This window comes from Uloborus diversus, chromosome 8, assembly GCF_026930045.1.
Source record: "Uloborus diversus isolate 005 chromosome 8, Udiv.v.3.1, whole genome shotgun sequence".
In the NCBI taxonomy this organism is placed as follows: domain Eukaryota; kingdom Metazoa; phylum Arthropoda; class Arachnida; order Araneae; family Uloboridae; genus Uloborus; species Uloborus diversus.
The window spans coordinates 151,267,011-151,285,282 of record NC_072738.1 but is presented as its reverse complement, the minus strand read 5'-3'; the positions used below and the strand labels follow the sequence as shown (position 1 = coordinate 151,285,282).

Below are 18,272 nucleotides of genomic sequence, written 5' to 3'. Positions count from 1 at the left end.
TGATTACTCGCGTAATGGATGAACAATTAAAACAATTGCTTGATGCAATCAACTCTGTGAAGAATGATATGGCGGCTAATCAAGACCAGTTAAAAAGCGATTTAACGGTGCTGAAAAAGGACTTAACGTCTAACCAAGAAGAAATTAAAAACGACCTTATTTCGGTAAAGACTGATGGAAAATAAATTTAATGACATAGAGCATCAAGTTGATGCTATTGAAGAAAAATTTGATACCGTTGAAAGCCGATTTAATGCTGTAGAAAATAAATTTGAAGAAGAATTTAGAAAATTTCATCTGCTCAAAGAAGAGATCTTTAAAGATATGGAAAGGAGATTGGCGACCGCGGAAAGCAGCTCTGTGCAGTTTTGCGCTCCCACATCTGTTGCTCGACCGTCCATTAAACTGGCCACATTTGATGGGAAAAGTTCGTGGCAGGTGTATAAGACCCAATTCATGATAGTGGCGGAAGCGAACGGATGGGACTCTGCTACCAAGGCCTGCCATCTTGCAGCATCCCTGAGAGGTGACGCAGCGGACATTCTTCAGACCCTTCCGGACAGCCAGCGCCTGGATTTCGCCGCCCTCACATCTGCGTTGGAGCTTCGCTTCGGTGAGAAGTGCCAGAAAGATTTCAGCCGACTCCAGTTGAAGTCCCGTTTCCAGAAAACCGGGGAAACCCTGCAAGAGCTAGCGGCTGACGTCGAGAGACTGTCTCATCTTGCTTTTTGCGACTGCCCTGCGGATGTTCGAGACAACCTGGCACTCAACTACTACATCGACGGGGTTCGAGATCCGGAAATCCAGAAAGCTCTACGGATGGCGGATGTCAAAGACCTGAATTCTGCTGTTGTGTATGCGATGAGATACGAGGCCGCCCAAGAAGCAACCCGTGTGGATCGCCATCTAATCCGGACGCAGGAAGCTGATGAGTCTGATTCCAGGTCGTCCCACCTCGCTGAACTTGAGAGACAACTCGGTGACTTGGCAAGACATCTGAGCAGCATAACAGCCCAAAAGAAACAAGAGCAGAAAAGCTGGAAATGCGGTAGTGAAGGACACCTGCGAAGGAGTTGTCCGGCTCGCCAAGCTACGCGAGGGAAAGAAATCACCTCCACCAGAGCTCTGCAGATTTCCTCTACTAGTAGTGGCAGTGATGGACTTTTCATTTACGCACATGTAAATGGGAATCCTTGCAAACTGATTGTCGACACTGGAGCCAATGTGACAATCGTTAGGACAGATGTGGCTCGTGAATTTGGATTGAAACTGTTATGGACATCTCCACGCGTAAGTCTCCAGACTGTGACAGGTGACAAAATTGAGATTGAGGGTAAAGTAGACTTGGAAATAGTGTTTGGGAATGCCACCTACCATCATACGGCATTCGTTGCTGATATCACGGACCCCTTCATTCTCGGATTGGACTTTTTAAAGAAGTATGACTTCAACCTCGACTTCAAGACTAATGAGCTGCACTCGATGAGAGAAGACATAGCCCTTTTCCCCGCAGAAAATGATGTAAAATCCGCCCATCAAATAATAGCCCAAACAGATTTATCGATTCCCTCAAGGTCAGAATCATTAATACCTGGCTCCCTTGAAGAAAGCAATAGTTTTCGATTTGGACTCATTGAATACCCTAACCTAAGCAATAACCTAAAAGGAGTGCTGGTAGCATCTACGCTTGTGGACCTTTCTAAGGATGTAACCCTGTGAGAGTCGCCAACGTGAGTGAAAGGCCAAGGAATATCCGGAAAGGTGAAGTGTTAGCAACTTGTACTCCAGTAAACTGCATCATTAGAAGAATCAATTCCCCCGAGACTGTGTCTTCTGAGTCCTTGACATCGAAGTTAATTGGGAGTGCACCATTAACGAAAGATCAAAGAACTGCTGCGGAACAATTGGTGGACGACTTCAAGCATCTGTTTTCATCTACATCGGAGGATGTGGGCCGGACGAATTTAACGCAGCATAGGATCTACACTGGAGAACACCCCCCTATTAAACAGCATCCAAGACGACTACCGTTCGCCAAGAAGGAAGAGGTTGAGACCCTCCTGAAAGAGATGAAGGAGAATGATGTAATCGAACCGTCATCCAGTCCTTGGGCCTCTCCCATCGTCTTGGTCCGAAAGAAAGATGGCTCCACCAGATTTTGTGTCGATTACCGACGACTGAATGAAATCACCAAGGAAAGACAGTTACCCTCTTCCACGGATAGACGACACCTTGGACACTCTTTCCGGACACAAGTGGTTTTCGACCCTGGACTTGAAGAGCGGCTACTGGCAGGTTGAGATACACCCTGATGACCGAGAGAAGACAGCGCTTACAACTGGACAAGGCTTATGGCAGTTTAAAGTGATGCCCTTCGGCCTCTGCAATGCACCAGCTACGTTCGAGCGTCTTATGGAGACAGTGTTAAGAGGACTTTCCTACGAATCCTGTCTGGTCTACTTAGACGATATCATCATCGTGGGACGCAGTTTCGAAGAACATCTGGCAAATCTTAGGAAGGTGCTGCAAAAGCTTAAGGAAGCCAATCTGAAGTTAAGCCCGACCAAATGTAATTTGTTCCGCCGGGAAGTGAACTACCTTGGTCACATCATCTCTTCTGAAGGTGTACAAACCGATCCAGAAAAGGTATCTGCTGTCAAGAGTTGGAGTCGTCCCGAAAACATCCATCAGCTGCGAAGTTTCCTGGGGCTCTGCACGTACTACAGGAAGTTTGTAAAGGGTTTTTCCAACATTGCACGACCTTTGCATAAGCTGACGGAGAGCAAGCAAAAGTTTGAATGGTCCAAAGAATGCGAAGATGCATTTCTACGACTGAAGAAGGCTTTAACATTAATTCCTATTAAATTCCATTAACGCCTATCCTCGCCTATCCTCAGCCTCAAAAATCCTTCATCCTGGACACTGATGCGAGCAACGAGGGCATCGGAGCTGTTTCATCCCATGAAATTGACGGAAATGAACATGTCATCGCTTACTGGAGCAAATGCTTATCAAAGTCAGAGCGAAATTACTGCGTCACCAGAAAGGAGTTACTGGCCATAGTGAAAGCTGTAGAACACTTCCATCGTTACCTCTACGGCCGAAAATTTCTGCTTCGGACAGATCATGCCTCGTTAACTTGGCTTTTGAACTTCAAGAATCCAGAAGGCCAGATAGCCAGGTGGATACAGCGGCTCCAGGAATATGACATGGAGATCAAGCACCGAAAAGGGTTGTCTCACGGTAATGCAGACGCTTTATCAAGGAGACCCTGTCCTGAGAACTGCAATTATTGTTCCCGAATCGAGAAACAGTATGGAACGACTAGCCCTACCGCCTATCAGGTGACAGCGACTCCAATATCATCAGAACCTGATCCATGGAGTGATGACCAAGTTCGAAAAGATCAACTTTGAACACCCCGAGATAAAACCAATTTTGGAGTTCATGGAAAGTGACAGTCGGCGCCCTAGCTGGCAGGACGTTTCCATCTTCAGCCCCGCAACAAAAAGATACTGGGCCTTTATAGAACTCACTCCATTTACGGAACGGCGTACTGTACCGAAAATGGGAATCTGATGACGGCAAAACATCTAGGTGGCAGTTACTACTTCCCCGATCAAGGATTTCAGATGTTCTGAAAGAAATACATAGTAGTGCGACTGGAGGACATATTGGTGTCTTGAAAACCCTCAATAAAGTTCAGGAGCGCTTCTTCTGGAGCAAGGCGAAGGATGACGTGGAGAAGTGGTGCCATTCTTGTGACGCCTGTGCTGCTCGTAAAGGACCAAAGAAGAGAAGCAGAGGGAAGCTACATCTGTACAACGTTGGAGCTCCTTTCGAACGAATTGGGATCGACATCCTGGGTCCTCTACCAAGAACTGCTGATGGGAACAAATACATTCTTGTTTCCATCGACTACTTCACCAAATGGCCGGAAGCATATCCCATTCCAGATCAAGAGGCTACCACCGTAGCAGAGACTCTAGTCCAACACTGGATCTCGAGATACGGAACACCTTTGCAGATTCATTCCGATCAAGGGAGGAATTTCATCTCTGCTGTGTTTAAGGGCCTATGTCAAATTTTCGGAATTGAGAAAACTAGGACAACACCACTACACCCACAATCGGACGGCATGGTGGAGAGATTTAACCACACAATCCTGAATAATCTCTCGCTTATGGTATCCAGAAATCAACAGGATTGGGAAAAGAAGCTACCTTTATTCCTGCTGGCTTACCGCAGTGCTGTCCACGAGACTACCGGATTTGCCCCATATCAGATGCTCTTCGGTCGAGAGTTTGGGCTACCTTGTGATCTCGTCTTCGGTCGTCCTCCAGATGCGCCTTCATCGCCTGAGGAGTACATCCAGGATCTCCAGGCCCGGTTGGAAGACGTTCATAACTTCGCACGAGAGCGAATCAACATCGCGGCGGAGAAGATGAAGACCCGATACGACACAAGGTCTACTGGACATGAATTCAACGAAGGCGACAAGGTTTGGTTATGGAATCCCATCCGACGGAAAGGTCTTTCACCCAAATTGCAGTCGCATTGGGATGGACCCTACCAAGTCCTTAACCGACTGAATGACGTCGTAGTGAGGATCCAAAAATCACCTAATGCAAAACCTAGGGTTGTACATTATGATCGGTTAGCCCCATACTATGGCCATAGTTCATGAGTATTACGTAAACAACCATGGTTGATAACATAAAAGTTGTAGATAATTTTTGCTTTTAATGTTTAGTAATATTTCTTGTTATTTATTGTGTTTTCTGTATCTGATAGTTATTAATTAATGTGTATATTTGTAAACTTGTGATAGAAGTTTTGCACCCTTTCTGGGGATTGTACTGCCCGGGACGTGCAGTCCTTAGGAAGGGAGCAATGTTACAAATCCTGTAAATAGTAATTATTGTAGTAACGTAACCTGTAAATAGTTTCCCGTAATGAATATACAACCCCTTAACATATGGCTAAAGTATACCATCCCCCTATTTCTTTTTTTGTTCATTGATAAAATTTGATAACGGTCTACTATTTTCCAGAAGCGTTTGGAATATTTGAGAGATTTCTTTCGATGTTTATAAAAGGGTCCCGCGTGATAAAGAGGGGAGTTTCGATTGAGAATTTGTACTGAGAGTGTGTATTAGCTCTGTTTATAGCGAGGCATTTTGCTGTGTTGTTTTCGTATTTGGAAGTAAATACGTGTGTAACCGTTGAGTTTACGGTGTTGAGTGATATTTGCTTAATTGCTGATGATTATTTTAGCAGTTGTTAACGATTTCTCCTGTACATAGTGTAAATAAAGCTCCTGTGTTTTTATCAAGAACTGTGTCTTCATTTCAAGAAAGTGGAAGTCGCACCGAATCCGTTACATTACTTTTGTTTTGTTGCAAAATAATACTCGAATTATCCGGCATGCCGGAAAATTCGAATTTCCCGGCATGCCGGAAAATTCGAATTTCCCGGCATGCTGGTCAACCTCGCTGTTTTCCGGTATGCCGAATAATGCGGGGTAATACGGTAAAATGTCAATAAAATGTTGCGCCATTGCTGCTTATTCCTCTTGTAACGCCAATCGCAGCTCGGAAATCGTTCCTAGTCTCAATTTAACTGTTACCAAGCGTCTCCCTAGAAAGTTCCATTCATGCTCGATGGAACTTAGATGAACCCCTGGATTAAGACCTCGTGGATTAAGAATCTGATTATGATATTTCGTAAAGGGAACATCGCCAATCGTTATTCCCTTGCCGGCCAAGCGATGGCGATAAAACCTGGCGACCATAACCTACGCGATATATCGCCAAGTGGTCGCCAAATTTTACCATTAATTCAGTCTGCATTGAGATTAACACCGATTTGCCCTAAAAAACGTTTAAAATACCCCTTTTGGAGTATTCGAATGCAACCAAATTAGCAGGCGCATAACTAGCCCCCACTCAGGGTCTACATACGAAATTTCACCCTTCTACAGCCTACCGTTTAAGAATAATGCGAGGTACAAACGTACAGACGTCTCGAGAAAACAGCTTGCGTTCGACGAGCTCAACCGGTAGCGACCAGTCGATTAATCACTTTACAGCTAATGACGTCAGCCAACGGTGAAGCATTAGAGATGACGTCATTATTTGTCATGTGATCAACAGACCGGTAAGCTGCCAGTCGCTCATCGAACACTACCTTAATAAGGACTCGAAGATCGTCAAAATGAATATTTTGGCTGTCCACGCGTTTTTAGGTACATATGCACGAGAGGACTGGTCGAAAAAAGGAACTCAACATTCTTCATGGAAATTTAGGCCGAAATCTGAGAGGAAAAATGTTCGCTATTACTGTCCAACCAAGGCCGTGGTAGCCTGATCGGTAAGGCATTGGACTCGGGGCCGGAGGGTCTCGGGTTCGATCCTCGCTGGTCGAAGACCCACCGTCGTCATTAAAGGGGACTGGGCGACGTTAAATATGCTCGTGGTCTCAATGTCCTCCAAGTGAAACGATACCTCTGGGGGTGCTAGCACCAGGTAGCTATTAGCTCTTGGACTAGTTCTAAATTCTCATTAACTGTTCGATCCGGTGATTCTGCTGCCATCTATCGGTATATAAAATAATGGAGGCAAGGCACTTAGTATGCAGTCCTCGACATAAATACAGTTGTAGTCAGTAGTGACTCTGAATAGGAATAAGAGTACTGTCCAACCACGGATTGCATGGGTCCAGATAAGACGAATCTATGTGAATAAGGGGGGGGGGGGGGAATAAAATTTGATGCGCGTATTCCGCTTATTTGAATGAGACTCTGCTTCTGCAAAAGCTGATATCGGTAAAAAATAATAGATTCGTCCATTTCCGGCTGTAAAACGGATGTCTGTCCTTCCATACAATCCGTGGTCAGACAGTACAATACTTCTGTTACTATGGAAAAGGAAGTAAAAATACGATTAAGTGGTGGAAATTATTGAATTTGTTTTAAAACAATTTCTAAGTGCCGGACATGCTGGTACTATTTTCGCGAAAATGACCCATGTTAGTGTCATGAGTTGTAAAATGTGCAGAGGTTAGGGTTACCTTTTTGACGTCTTCCACTGCTCTTTCTCCTGCGTTTCTTTCGCAGACCTCGCGTTCTCCGTCGGTCGGCAGAACACCACTCAGCTCATTTTTATCAACCGCCAAAATACACAACTATTAAAAAAAATGAATAAATAAGTAACGAAAGAAAATAAAACTAATTAACTTCTACAAAATGAATGCGACAGAAAAAGACTTTAAAATCTCACAGTGCGTAAAGAAGTGAATTGAAAAGAAGAAGCTGTGTGCTTTCGGTTAAAAAGAGCAATATCAAAATTTCAGTCAGAAAATCAATTTTCTCAATGCATTAAAAAAGTAACGTCAAAGAAAGCGTAAAAGGATGTTAGTGGCGGGCCTGGGTTCAGAGTAAAGCCATAGCACCTACAGCTTGAAATTTGGCACACAAGGACTTCGAGCCCAAACGTTTGCACCTTGACGCGGTTTTTTTTTTTTTTTTTTTTTTTTTTTTTTTTTTGAGCAATCACGATTGCTTTTTTTTTTCTCACTTGACGGTTTTAAATTCCTATCCTTTTATTTTCCCACCAGCACCCTCTGCCAGCACCACCGTCGGCCGGCCGCCTCACGATGCTCCTCCTCTAGCGAAAACCGTCTCCAAGTTGCGTCACTTACTTGCGTACACATACACGCATACATACACATACACACACACACACACGAATACATACACAGACGTACACACATACACACAATTACCCAAACACTCATGCCTGCACACAGACACACACATACACATACCCTCCCCCCACACACAAACACACATACACACAACTACCCACACACATACACATACCCCCCCCCCCACACACATACACAAAAACACACACACACACTCGTGATTGCGAAAAACATAATTTGAATTCAAGATGTCAAAGTTCAAATTTTTTTTTTTTTTCCTCCCCTAACTTCAAATTTGATTTTTTTCTAATTAATTAAGCTAAAACTTCACATAATTAGCCTACTAAGGGGAGAAAGATTTCTCATATACCTTTACATTCTACGTTGCTAGGAAGAGCTTTTTGCTTTCATTAGAGATTAAGCTTTTACCCCAATATTCTCACTTGATTAGAACAGCAGCCGTAAAGGTTTCTATTTCAACGAAAGTCCGGAGCTAAATTCAATTCAAGGACAGAACTAAAGCGTAAAATGTTACTAGAGTCCATAAATTTACTTATCAAACGTACATAACCTTTTTTCATAGTGTTCAGGCGCACCTATAGTACCTTTTGAACATTTTTTTTTATTGAATATTGTGTTTTTCTTTGAAACCATAACATACATACTCATTTTGCAACCAATAATTTATTTTCAAAATCTTAAAATATTGCCCACATTTTTTAAAAATTCAAAAAATTTAGGAAAATTTCAATTTTTTAAAATCCCTAAGACTTTTTTGTTTTTGCACTTATTTAAAAAAAGTTTTTTGTAAAGCAATCACAATATTCATCTCTAAAATCTGTGCATTTATTTGTTTATATATATATATTGGAACATTTTCTGTGATTAATTATGCAGCAAATCGTATTTTTTTTTTTTTTTTTTAATTTTGTTTTCAAAGGTATAACATGCTCTAAACATTTGAGTAATTTATAAAATGCTTATCCAATGCACAGTTTTGTTAAATATATTATCCTGACTGCACAAAAAGTATTACTTTAAAGCTGTATCTTTAATAGAAAAAAATCCTTAGGGATTCTAATGACATGAAAACTCAAAAAAACGATGACCGAGAAAAAGCAATTTAAAATTTTTCTTTTGCATAAGAACACATAGCGAGCATGACCTAAAACTACTCATAACTTTTTAAATATTTGAACTAAAGCGATGAAACTTTTCCCCTGTGTTTGGAATAATTTGTAGTTTTGAAATAAACAATAAAATATTTTTTGCTCGTTTGATCATTTTTGAGGTACTGTAACCCCTTAAAGTAAGGAATAACAACGTCAAAAAGCACAAATTGCAGATTACTGCAGACACGTGTTTCGGCGTTACAAGGAACTATTTAAGGAGCCTATATATATACGAGCCGACGCATCAGCTTAAGATTAGCCATTTTGGATCGGAGCGCGTGTTTGAGTGGCTGTCTTTCTGGCGAGTTATCGCTTTTGGTGATTGTTCACTGTGAGCAATTATTAGCGGCACGTGAATTGCTTATAAAATAAAATATTATTTTTGGCAAATCTGGCGAAATCCGAAACTGCTGTGGTAACCCTAACAGTGCAACAATGAAAAATTCGATCCAAAATGGCTAAACTTAAGCTGATGCGTCGGCCTGTCTAAATAGCGGCTCTACAAGGAACGCCTTTATCAATGCAAAAAGTGCCGAAATTGTGTCTGCAATTTGTGCTTTTGACGTTGTTGTTTCTTACTTTACTTTTCAGCACAATAACAAGTTAGTTTGGAATCCGAGAAAAAGATGTTCTTCAAAACGGTTTTTGAGCAATCACGATTGCTTATTGTTCTCACTTCACTGTTTTGGCGTTCCTATGATTTTATTTTCCCGCCAGCACCCTCTGCCAGCACCACCGTCGGCCGGCCGCCTCACGATACTGCTCCTCTAGCGAAAACCGTCTCCAGTTTGCGTCACTTACTTGCGTACACGTACACGCATACATACACATACACACACAAATACATACACAGACGTACACACATACACACAATTACCCAAACACTCATGCCTGCACACAGACACACACATACACATAGCGAAAGCCGTCTCCAGGTTGCATCCATATGCTACACACACGCGCATACATACACAACTACACACACACACACACGCGCACACACAAATGCATACACCTACACACATATACACAAACACACACTCAAACACATACATACACACACACGCATACATACAGACACTACACATACACACACACCTACACACAACTACCCACACACTCATCACACTCATGCCTACACAAATACATACAGCTACACACACATACACAAACACATACACAAACACAAACACACACTCAAACACATACATATACACATACGCATACATACAGACACCTACACATACATACAGACACCTGCACATGCACACACACCTACACACAACTACCCACACACTCATGCCTACACACAGACACAAACACATATGCCTACACACACATACACACAACTACCCACACACTCATACCTGCACACAGACACAAACACACGTGCCTACACACACATACAGATACCCCCTACACACAAACACACACACACCCCCACACACACATAAACACACACCCACATTCATATATACACACATGCCTACACACACACTCATGATTGCGAAAAACAATTTGAATTCAAGACGGCAAAATTCAAATCAATTTTTTTTCTTTCTTTCGGTCTTTCTTTCTTTTTTTTCTGTTAACTGTTTGACTCGGTTTTAGCAGCATTTCCATCAAGTTCGTTTTGTCTTCAGATGGGAGTGAGATTTTAATATTGTTTAAATTGTAGTGAGCTCTTTACTTAAATTCTATTTTCTACTGGAGGGGGTCGGAGATTTTTATTTTGTTCTTTTAATCAGATTCTTCTTAAGAGAAGATTTAAATCTTAGCGAATCAAATAATTTTAAGAAGCAATCTTCGGGGGGTTGGTAAGCGTCACTGAGCAGAGGGCGGAACCCCCTAATAGTTAGAAAAATGTGCTCATGAATATGTGACGATTCTTTTGTTGTTTATTTATTTATTTCTTGTTTATTCAATTTTTTTTTATTTGTTTCTTTCTTTCTTTCATTTTTTTGCTTATTCATTTATTTTTTTATAAAATGGGTCTTGAATGGTCGCGTGGGTGCCGCACGAATTCATCACGTAATTTACGTGGCAACAAATCCGTTCGCATCAACTCTTTGAATCTTCAGTTTATTGCACAAATTCTTCGTCATAATTTTTACAATAAATGTAAAGTACTTCCCTTTCATTTTAATTTGGTTTGGGATTTAAGGGTTTTCTAAATTGGCACTCATTTTCATGAACCAGAAAGGAAAACTTAAAACATATTCAAAAACTCACAGATGTTGAACATAGTAAGAAGGGGAGAAAATGATGAATTAAGATCACGACAAATTGATTTCTGACGAATTTGCATTACAAGATTAAAAGTGATTTTTATGCGTATGATAATATATTGTTGCGACGAATTGATATATATTGTCTTATATAAATACTGTGTTCCAAGAATAATTAACTAATCACTACAACGCCTGCAGATATATCTTGGAAAGCATTTACCTCAGATTGTTTTTATTCTTCAAACTTGGAGGGTCAGTTACGTGAAATTTGAGTTTACAAAATAATTATCAATCTTAAGTTACATTTAAAGGTATAATTTAACTTAGCTTAAAACCAGGTTTTTTTGTAATAGAAAATGCACAGTTGGTGCATGAGACATACCTAATATTTTTGTTTAATTTATGCAATCAAGTTGCAAAACTACTGTAACTAAAATACTGTAAAGCAAATACTGTAACTAAAAAAGGTTGTACTGATGAAGCTCTGCTGAGACAAATAATATTTCATGTTAAAACGTAAACAAAAAATTTAAAAATGAATCAAATCTGGATCATTCCACGTCAAATCGCCTACATTGAATTATCGGCAGTGCTGTCATGTCTTCAATTTTGACCGTTATTTTGTTACGAATAGATGCTCAGAATGAGATAAGCTTAAATTAATTTTTACTTTCTTCTATACCTAATATATAGAAGAAAGTATTGGATTCGTGCAAATTTTCGAATTTCGAATGTTGACGGATTCGAACGTTTTGAGGTGTGCTGAGTCCATTTCGACTATTTTTGGAAAATGTCTGTCTGTCTGTGTGTATGTGTGTGTGTATGTGTGTCACGTCTGTGTGTGACCAGTTTTTTGTGGCCGCTCTGCAGCAAAAACTACCGCATGAAATCGAACGAAATTTGGTACACATATGTGTCCCTATGTGAACTTGTGCCCATTGGTTTTTGGCGCGAATTCCTCCAAGGGGGGTGGAGCAATGGGACGTTTTTTGAGTTTTGCTCGATTGCTATTCCCCAGGAAGTAACTGGCGGAATCAGACAAAATTTGGTCCATATGTTGTCCCTAACAGGTACAGATCCTGATTCAATTTTGGTGTCAATAGCTCAAACGGGGGTTGAGCTATAGAACGTTTTTTGCCGTCAATTGTGACTGCTGTATCTCAATAAATAATGAACGTAATCTAACAAAAATTTATCGACAAGTAGCCCTTAGAGGGTATAAGAAATGATTCTATTTTGATGTCAACAGCTAAAAAGGGGGTGGCGCAATCGAACGTTCTTTTTTTTCCATTGTGAGTGCCATATCTCAAGAAGTAATGCTACGTTCTGGATGAAATTTGGAATAAATATGAATCCATATGTAAACAGGCGTTGGTTTAATTTTGGCGCCAATCGCTCCAGGGGGGGGGGCTGATTTTTTTTTTATTTGTGTGAATAAAAATAGCTTTTTAATTGCAACAATAAGAAAGATAAATCGTAACAGACTGTCGTCTGCGTTCAGCTCGTGCCTTTAATTGCATGGAAATGATCCGAAATATTATCTCAATGATTTAAAATTTTTAACTGTTGCCATCTTGAGTCTGCTAACAGATAAATGTTTGTAATTATTTTCAGCAAGGCTTTAAAAATAATTTTCAATTTTCATTCTTTGCTTTGCTTTTGAGATAAATCAGGATTTGGGATGGTCAACAAGTTTTGGCATGTGTAATTTTGTTTTCGTTGGGAATATTGCTTCCTCGTTAGGCATGGGGACGGGGAGGGATCAGAATTATAGGAAAGATATAGAAGAAAGTTTCGTGATGGCCACAACATACTAGTTTTTTTTAGGTTTTTTGAATAAAAATTGCGCTTTGGAAAATTTTCTCATTCATTTTTTTTTTTAATCATTTCTTGGAGTCACCGTTTTGGCATAAATTTAGAAAAATCTCTCTAATTTCCTTATTTATAAAACAATCAAGCTGAATTTGGTATCGATTTCAAGCTAGTAGTTCTTTTCTCTTTCAGTGTAAACAACAGAAAGTATTCTGTGAATAGTTGGGTGTTCCACTCCTTATCTAAGTCAGTTTTTATGCTTTTATGATTCAAGGATTAAATAAGTCATGTCTTTGTAATACCGACTATGATATGCACCAAAATCTTTTTGAAGCATTTTTAAATCATTTTTTTGCTAGGTAGGAAAAATTAGACGGGAGTTTTTTGTTGGTTTGAAATGAAAAGAATAAAGTTTGGTTTGCAGAAAATACATGTGTTGTTGTTGTTGTCGTGTGCCAGCCAGACTGGCAATTTGGGGTGCGCTGCTTCACTGAACTGGATCCGGTAAATTAACTGCTTTACTGGTTAAAATTGTGTCATTTCAGGAGAACAAAGAAACGAAAAAGTGGTCAACAATGAATGCTACCTGCTGGAGTTTAGGGTTCATCCACTGGAGTTAGAGTTAAAATGTCAACAATCAAAATACCACCAAACAAGCAATTGCTTCGTTCTAATGTAGAAGCAATTTTCATCCGTTGTATCTTGACGGGCGATTTTCTATTAATAATTGTGTGAAAATACAAGATTATTTTTTTTCTATTTCTATTTCTATTCAAGAGTCACAACTGACTTCAACTGTATTTTATGTCGAGGTCTGCATACTAGTGCCTTGCCTCCATTATTTTATATACCGATAGATGGCAGCACCATCACCGGATCGAACAGTTAATGTGAATTTAGAACTAGTCCAAGAGCTAATAGCTACCTGGTACTAGCACCCCCAGAGGTATCGTTTCACTTGGAGGACATTGAGACCACGAGCATATTTAACGTCGCCCAGTCCCCTTTAATGACGACGGTGGGTCTTCGACCAGCGGGGATCGAACCCGAGCCCCTCCGGCCCCGAGTCCAATGCCCTACCGATCAGGCTACCACGGCCCATTATTTTTTTTTTGTCATGCAGTTTTTTTTTTTACTATTTGTAAAAGTTGAGGCTCGACAACGAAAAAAATTAAGGCACTTAAATCTATATAAACAAAACTAAAAATATATGTGCGTGTGTGATCCCTATACAAATCCACAGTTTACGTCGGATCTCGACCAAATTTGGCAGAGAAGGAACGTGGGGGGGGGGGGGGGGGGGGGTTCGAAAGCCAAAAAAATACCGAACCGTTCAAATTTTAATTTTAGGATCCAAAAAATGGCATTAAATATCTCTTTCTACTCAAAATAATTTTCCGAGTGTTTTGATTTCAGTCTCGTTCGAAAGCCCGTGAAAAATAACCGTGAAGTACATTTACTTCATCCGGATTTTAAAACCACCAAGGCTGTAAAATCACCAGGAGAAAAGTTATAAACTTTTTAAAGTTTGGTAATATCAATTTTTTATCTGAATTTTATCTTTTGCCGCGAGATCAGTTTTAATCAGCAAAAATAAGATCACTGAAAAGAAAAATGTTGCCTTCTTCTTCTTTTTTTTTTTTTTTTTTTTTTTTTTTTGTCGACTGGAAACAAATAAAATTCGCGCTTTTGTTTTGATGTGTTTTTGATTCTCGGAGGATTTAAAATTTTAACCTTTTGATTATTTTATTGCTATTTATCCTTTTTTCTTTTCTTTTCTTTTCGTTTTTTGAACTGCCCAGAACCAAGGTTTTTGGTTGTATTAATGGAGGGTTGCGTTCCATTTTTTTTATAAAAGAGACTTTTTCGATGCTATTCTTCTAAATTGGATGGGTAAAATCCCATCCAATTTAGAAGAAAAAATTTCCATCCAAAAAGAATAAGGATGGAATTTGGATTTTTTTTTTATCATTCTGAAAAGGATGTTTGGAGCTATTTCACCTATGCAGATAAATATTTTTAGACTTGACGTTATTGGAAAAACTATGCCCTTATTCTGTCGGAGATTTTTGGGGACAAATGTCTAAGCTTTAATGGAGATTTTCAGGGACAGGGGTTATTATTTTGAAGGGACATTTTGCAGTAGTATTTTCTATTATTTAAGGCTAATTGTGGAACACGTCTTACTTGACATAACTTGACTGTGCAAAGCCGGGCGACACAGCTAATTCTTACTAATACAGGGTGTTTCAAAATGAATAGCGGGGTTTTAACATGTTATAATATTTATTACACCAAACTTACAGCCAAAAGTGATATATCAAATGAAAGAGAAACTCAAACAGTTTTGTTTGTTGGCATCAGTGCGCATGCGCGTGGAATGTTTCTGCTGCAATCCGCTAGAAAGCGCTTGTAGCAAAGATGGCGACTAAAGAACAGAAAGCGTTTTGTGTTTAATCTTTCAGCTAGATGGTGCGCCGCCTCACTGGCATAATGAGATACGCGATTGGCTTAACCTAACTGTACCCGACCGCTGGATTGGCCGTAAGGGGCCTAATGACAGGGCTTGTTTCCCATGGCCTCCACGGTCACCCGACCTAACGCCGTGTGATTTCTATCTTTGGGGGTTTATTAAGGACCGGGTGTATGTGCCTCCACTGCCAGCCGACCTTCCCGAATTAAAGAACAGGATTGAAACAGCTGTTTGCAGCAATGACTATTGAGACACTCATCAAAGTTTGGGAAGAACTCGCATATCGTCTTGACGTGTGCCGAGTGACGAATGGTGCTCACATTGAACACTTGTAGGCTATATTCAGTAAATTACCGAACGTACGTGAAATACACCGCCAGCTCAGTCATTTCCAGCCGAGGACTGCAGTTTCGTGCTTATTAGCACTCATCAGCCCGGCATAGGAAAGTGACTGAGCTGGAGATGGAAAACCTCTTAAGGAAGCCAAGAGGGCGAAACAAACTGGTAGCTAATATAGAATTAGCAGACCAGACGAAAGAGCGAAGCAATGGTTCGGTTCAACCCGAAGATTGAACGCGAGGCAAGGTATATTCAGTAAATTTGGCTTCCTTAAGAGGTTTTCCATCTCCAGCTCAGTCACTTTCCTATGCCGGGCTGATGAGTGCTAATAAGCACGAAACTGCAGTCCTCGGCTGGAAATGACTTAGCTGGCGGTGTATTTCACGTACTTGTAGGCTATTATGTAAAACTGTTTGAGTTTCTCTTTCATTTGATACATCACTTGTGGCTGTAAATTTGGTTTAATAAATATTATAACATGTTAAAACCCCGCTATTCATTTTGAAACACCCTGTATTATAAATTCGAAAGTGACTTTGCTTGTTTGTTTATTACATTTTCACGGCTTAAGTACCCAAACGATCATCATGAAATTTAAAATACACGTTGTCAGGGGTTAATAGCTGCTTTGTTTAAAAGATGCCATTACTTTATTTGTTCGTTTATTTATGTTTTATTTATCTATTTTTTTAGATGAACGAGGCATATTTTGTTTCTAGAAATCAGCTCAAAATGTTAAAAAGTTACGTCTGACACACTTTGCAGTCTCAGCTAATTTAGAGAACATTGATTAGATACTAGAAAGTCGACGTTCGTATACCGGAATGTAGGCTCGTTTAGTTCTGGACGAAACTTCTTCTTTCTCGAGTGTGAAGAAACAAAATTCTTGCTTTTACTTTGAGTCTTTTCCTGTAATCATAAGATCTAAAATCGTTTTCCCCTTTTTGTTATATTACCGCGATTTACTAAATTTTTTGTGCTGCCAGTTGAAGATAATCAAAGATTTCAGTAGCATTAACGGAAACTTTTACTATTTAATAATCTAATCGCGACTTTTAGATTTGCCGACGTTGTTTGAGAATTGTTGATGATGATATGGATTTTGAGAGACTGACGTCGTGCCAAATAGCCATAATGGCTGATAGAAATAGAAAACCATACTTGGCAACTCTACTGTTTTTAACGGGAGAGTCCCGTTTTTTGCCTCCATCTCCCGATTTCCCGTTTTTTACAATTTTCTCCTGTTTTTGCCATTTTTCCAGTCAATCATCAAAAAGTTTCACTTTCTTCTCAATAGATGGCGCCCTTTTCTATAGTACCATGTTAGGGAATAAGAATTTTTTCAATTAATAACTCATTTAGTAAAAATTAATTTTTTACAAGCTTTCCACATTGCATGTTCAACGAAGCACGTGCTTTGCCGAAAATTGCAGCAGATTTCAATCCTTTTGCATCTTGAAATTATTTCAATTATTTTGAATGTTTAAAGTTATTTTAACATGTGCTACCCTATACCTACTTATTTTATATTATATTTTCATTATATATTGGTTTCCTTTTTTTTCGGATTTTAGTAATTAGATTTTTGTAGCTACTTTTCTGGTAGAGACTGAAAAATGTACGAAACTTTAAGCAAATTCGCTCCTTATTATTTAGTTTTTCCTTTGCAGTATCTTTTTCTTGCTGCTACCAATTTGCTTACATCTGCAAAAAATCCCCATTTCATTTTAAATTTAGAATTCATGTTATTTAAAAGCATAATTTAATAATTCTGTAGCGAGGATATGTCGATGGTGAATCACCTATATACCTCTAGTAAAATCTCCTGTTTTTTTTCTTTCGAAGGTTGGCAAGTATGGAAAACTAAGGCTCATTTCTTAAAACATTGACTCCATAGGAAATTGAAAAATCTGCAGACTTACCCCACAAGTGAGAACCAGCAGAGCTTGGATGACTGAGCAATTCATTGCGACTGAAGTAACGTGCAATGGTGATTTTTCTTGATGGCAATATATTCATTGGTTTTCGTTCTTAAATAACTCCATTGTTCCCTTCTCTATTAATACAGCAGATATTTTCCCAAGATGCTTTTATAAAGCAGGTGCAGAAGAAGAATGTTTACCGTTCTGCGGGGGCAACTAATGAGCGAACCAAAGTAACTATGACAGAATTTTCGAAATAAGTATCAATTAGAACATTTTTCTTAACTTACATAACTGTCCTTGCTGTGGAAAACATCATAATCTTTGTTTGCATGTTACGTAAAATTGTATGCATTCTTTAAAGAAAATAAGTAGATCGCAATTACGTGCAAAAACTTTTTTCCATTTGTTGGTCATTTTTGTGGTGTTGGATTTTCTATGTTGCAATTGCGAGGAGCCAGGCCCGGCTACTGGGGTAGGCGATCTAGGTGGCCGCTTAGGGCGGCAGATTTTAGGGGCTGCAAATTTCGATGTTGAAACATTATTATTATCCTTTTTAAAGTATGAATACTTATCTGTTTCAGCGCTACAGGATTCACAGCTTTAATGCTAAAAA

The 18,272-nt window shown here is 39.6% G+C and overlaps 1 protein-coding gene across 1 annotated transcript in view; it reads right to left on the bottom strand.

Moving 5' to 3' along the window:
• LOC129227453 (uncharacterized) overlaps positions 1-17,789 on the bottom strand; it is a 71,495-nt gene extending 53,706 nt beyond the window's left edge. Inside the window, exons 1-2 of the mRNA XM_054862015.1 lie at positions 17,657-17,789; positions 7,072-7,185 (exon numbers count right to left, since the gene is read on the bottom strand). Coding sequence (XP_054717990.1) covers positions 7,072-7,185; positions 17,657-17,701 — 159 coding nt within the window. The 5' untranslated portion in view covers positions 17,702-17,789. The remainder of the gene's footprint in view (positions 1-7,071; positions 7,186-17,656) is intronic.
• Positions 17,790-18,272: the final 483 nt, after the last annotated feature.